The sequence below is a fragment of the Chrysochloris asiatica genome, unplaced genomic scaffold (assembly GCF_000296735.1).
Source record: "Chrysochloris asiatica unplaced genomic scaffold, ChrAsi1.0 scaffold00013, whole genome shotgun sequence".
Taxonomy (NCBI): domain Eukaryota; kingdom Metazoa; phylum Chordata; class Mammalia; order Afrosoricida; family Chrysochloridae; genus Chrysochloris; species Chrysochloris asiatica.
The window spans coordinates 17,845,325-17,848,942 of NW_006408531.1; the positions used below are offsets into that span (position 1 = coordinate 17,845,325).

Below are 3,618 nucleotides of genomic sequence, written 5' to 3' on the forward strand. Positions count from 1 at the left end.
CAGTTCACAGCCCGATTCATAACCACTACGCTACCAGAGCTCCTTAGTGCTTACCGTATAGTGCCAACTAAAAAACCCATTGCTGCTGAGCTGATTCCAACTCATACTGACATTTCAGAACAGAATAGAAGTGTCCTGTAGGGATTCCAAGACAGTAAATCTGTACAGAAGCAGACGGACATCTTTCACTTGTGGGGTAGTTGATGGGTTCCAACTGCCAATCTTTGGGTTAGCAGCTTAATCATTGAACCACCAGGCTCCTGTTTAGGCAAGTTACTTAGCCTCCAGTGAATCATGTGAGTTAATATCCTTAGCACCGTTCCTGGCATATAATAAATCCCCCATACATTTTAGTGTTTACTGTTAATGATTTTCTAAGCAGAGTACATTTGCTCTATAGGATTTTCAATAAATTTTATATGCTAGTTAGATGACTGGACTCCTGATGTGGCACTGTAGGATCAGTACTGGATTGTGAACCATAAGGTCGGCAGTAGAAACCCACCGTCTTCTCAGAAACCCTATACAGGGTCGCTATGAGTCAGAACCGACTGGACAGCATTTAACAACAACAACAACAAATATATAACTTAGGGGGAAATGTCATCACTGTGTAAGATCTTTTATAGAAATACATTCACAAATCAGAAAAAAAAACAAAATCCTTCCCTTCATGACATGCCCTCCTTTTGTTTCTGATGCCATGGCCAGCACACAGTGGGTCATTTTATATGTTCTCTAACCCAGCAAGTATACCATCTGACAGAAGATTCAGGGTTGGTTCCTCTCTTGAAGACAATTATGCATCAATAAATGCCACTACCAAGATCATAGAAGTCTAAAGACTCTGAGCATTCTGAGTTTGTATATTCTTGGTCTCAGGCCTTGACTTGTCTGAAAGCCTTCAGAGAGAGTATCTATAACGCATTTACGTAGACCCAAATCAGGTTGAAACAAAGGTGTTTTACGTTTTGTTTTAGCTGTGTCACGATTCTAGAATTAACAGTCTCGCTGAAAAATCGACGGACTTTTCCTTCTTTTTGCAAGACTAACTGATACCATCTGTGAGTATTTGGGCCCTCACTCTCAGCTTGCATTGAAATCTGCCTGCTTTCTTTCCTCTGCCTCTTTTCAAATGTGCAGGCAAACAAGAGCTGTCCCTAGCTAATGGCCAAAAGCTGTGTCTAAGAGCTAGTCCCCAATTCTTTTAACCCCTTGCTTCCAACTCTGCATCTGAAGGCAAAAACAACCCTTCCGAGATAGGGCCCTCCCACTGCCTGTGATAGGCTGCTTGGAATAGCAACAGCCTGTGTCACCGAAAAGGGCAAAGCCTTCGGAAATAGAAACAAAGTTGGTCACAAATCACATTGCCTGGGCCTGAAGTTTTATTTATTTATTTATTTTTTCCTCCTCTCTTTTCTTTAAAATGCTACCATGGAGAACGTGACTACTCCTATCTGTGGGTCAAGTCTGGATGGATTGGTGCTTAGGGGATCATGGCCATGCTACCTGTTGAAAACGCTGACGGCCCCCATCTCCTCACTCACAAGGGGCGAGCCACGGAAGCTAACGGCAGCGGAGTGCATCCTCTCCCGGCTTCTTCGAGAGGTAAAGTGAGAATACCAGCGAGGACTGGAGGGAAAAGGAGAGCGCTCCATTAGAGAGACAGAGAGTGTTTGTGTGTGTGTGAGAGAGAGAGAGTGTGCTAAAGGCATGAAAGAGGGGACAGGACCTGGTGGGAAAGGGAGTGACAAAGAGTGAATTAACTGATTGATGAAGTCTTGTTTTGACCTTATGTGTTCAGAACTACAAGTTACACACCTCCTACTGGTGTGACAGGTCCCATCCACTGTGTTTACCGAATGTAGGGCATAAATCTGGTTTTCATTTTGGAAAGGTTGGCCGGCAAGCTTGCCCCATGTGCAAACACACACATGCTTATGCATACGTCTTCATTTTTTGGCACACAATAGCAAAAACAGACAAGATACCACCATCATTAAAGTCAGAAATTTATGTAAGCTATGTAGCCCTGGCATGGTCCTGTAGGATAAGCACTGGACCGCAAGGTCAGTTTGTACCACAAGGTCAGCAGTTCAAGCCCAGCAGCGGCTCCTTGGAAATTACGGGGTCACTATGAGTCGGAACCTACTTAACAACGGCACTTAACAACAACAGCAAAACATACCTACAACATAACATAAAACTATTAGTTACGTAATCATTATTTTTTAGAATAACCAATGACCACAACTTGCTCTTTAAAACGTCTAGCTTCTGTTTGAGATGGATCTGAGCGCATTCAGAGCCTGAAATGTCTGCTTCACTTTTCCCCACTTTCCCTAAAAGTGACTATTTGAGCTAAGGTTTGCTTAATACTTACTCCCTGCAGAAGTAAAATTTGGAAAAGTTTTCATTCATTTCAGTTACTTTTTTGTTAAGCCAAATGTTTCCCTTCAGTTCCACACTTGGAATTCCCACGAACACACTCATGGTTTTTGCTGCCTATTGCTATTCATTCCATTTCTTCTCAAAGGAATAGAAACTAATTTTCATATTAAATGAAGTAAAATACACATAACTTTCTCTTTCCTACTTCAAACCCTACCCCATCTAATCATGGGGTACATTTCCATGAGAAACTGCCAGACACTTTTCTGTGTCCTGCTCTCTGCTTTGCCTTCTCTTGCTTTTCCTCTTCTAGACAAGAGTGAATATCTGGGGTCATCTTTCCTTAGGAGCCCTCTCCTAAGCAGGGTTACCCCCTTCCCCAAGTATGCCTACTGGCGCAAGCTCCTAAGTCTCCTATGAGCAGGCAAGGGAACACACATTTGGGGATAAAGAGAAAGAGTTGTAAAGTTCTTGTCTCTAAATTTCTGACAGCCAGAACTGCAAGGTTGACTACAGAGTCAGCTAAGATGTGATGTCAACAAAGGGTTAACTGAACACAAGTAGCATCTATGAAAATGTCACGAAGGAAATGGGAAGGAAATTTGTCCAGGAGAGGCCTTGTGGCACTAACTAAAATTTGCTTAATTCCATCTTGATAATGGTTTTAAAAGCACAATATACTGTTAGTGGTTTATACTGTATAAGGCCATAATTACCCAAGGAAAAGAACATGTAATTAACATTACCAAAGGTTGAATATAAGCAACAAAATTCAGTTAAAATGATTATATTGTTGCAAAGAAATAATGGATGGATAAACACTAGAGCGGATTCTTCCAATTTAATTTTAAATGAATATTTATTATATAGAAGAAGAAATCTAAACGTGTCCCTAAAATCTCAAATGACTACAGTTTTGATCTGTGCTGTATAGAATTTGTATTTACATGAATACAAGTTTTATTATTTCCTTTGTAAGTTTTACAAAATAATCTTAAGCATTCTTTGGTGCAAGGCAATTATATGTGCATTAGTATATACATTTGTAAATGCATAATACCTACATATGGACTCCTGGTGTGGTGCTGTAGGATAAGCACTGGACTGCAAACTAGAAGGTTAGTAATTCAAAGCCACCAGCTGCTCCTCAGAAACTCTATATAGGGTGCTATGGGTCAGAAGTGACTCAACAGCACTTATCAACAACTAGATAGATAGATAGATAGA

The 3,618-nt window shown here is 40.9% G+C and overlaps 1 protein-coding gene across 1 annotated transcript in view; it reads left to right on the forward strand.

The window, feature by feature from the left end:
* Positions 1-1,496: 1,496 nt before the first annotated feature.
* SLC2A12 (solute carrier family 2 (facilitated glucose transporter), member 12) overlaps positions 1,497-3,618 on the forward strand; it is a 75,978-nt gene continuing 73,856 nt past the window's right edge. The window contains exon 1 of the mRNA XM_006834718.1: positions 1,497-1,608. Within this exon, the coding sequence (XP_006834781.1) occupies positions 1,497-1,608 (112 nt within the window). The remainder of the gene's footprint in view (positions 1,609-3,618) is intronic.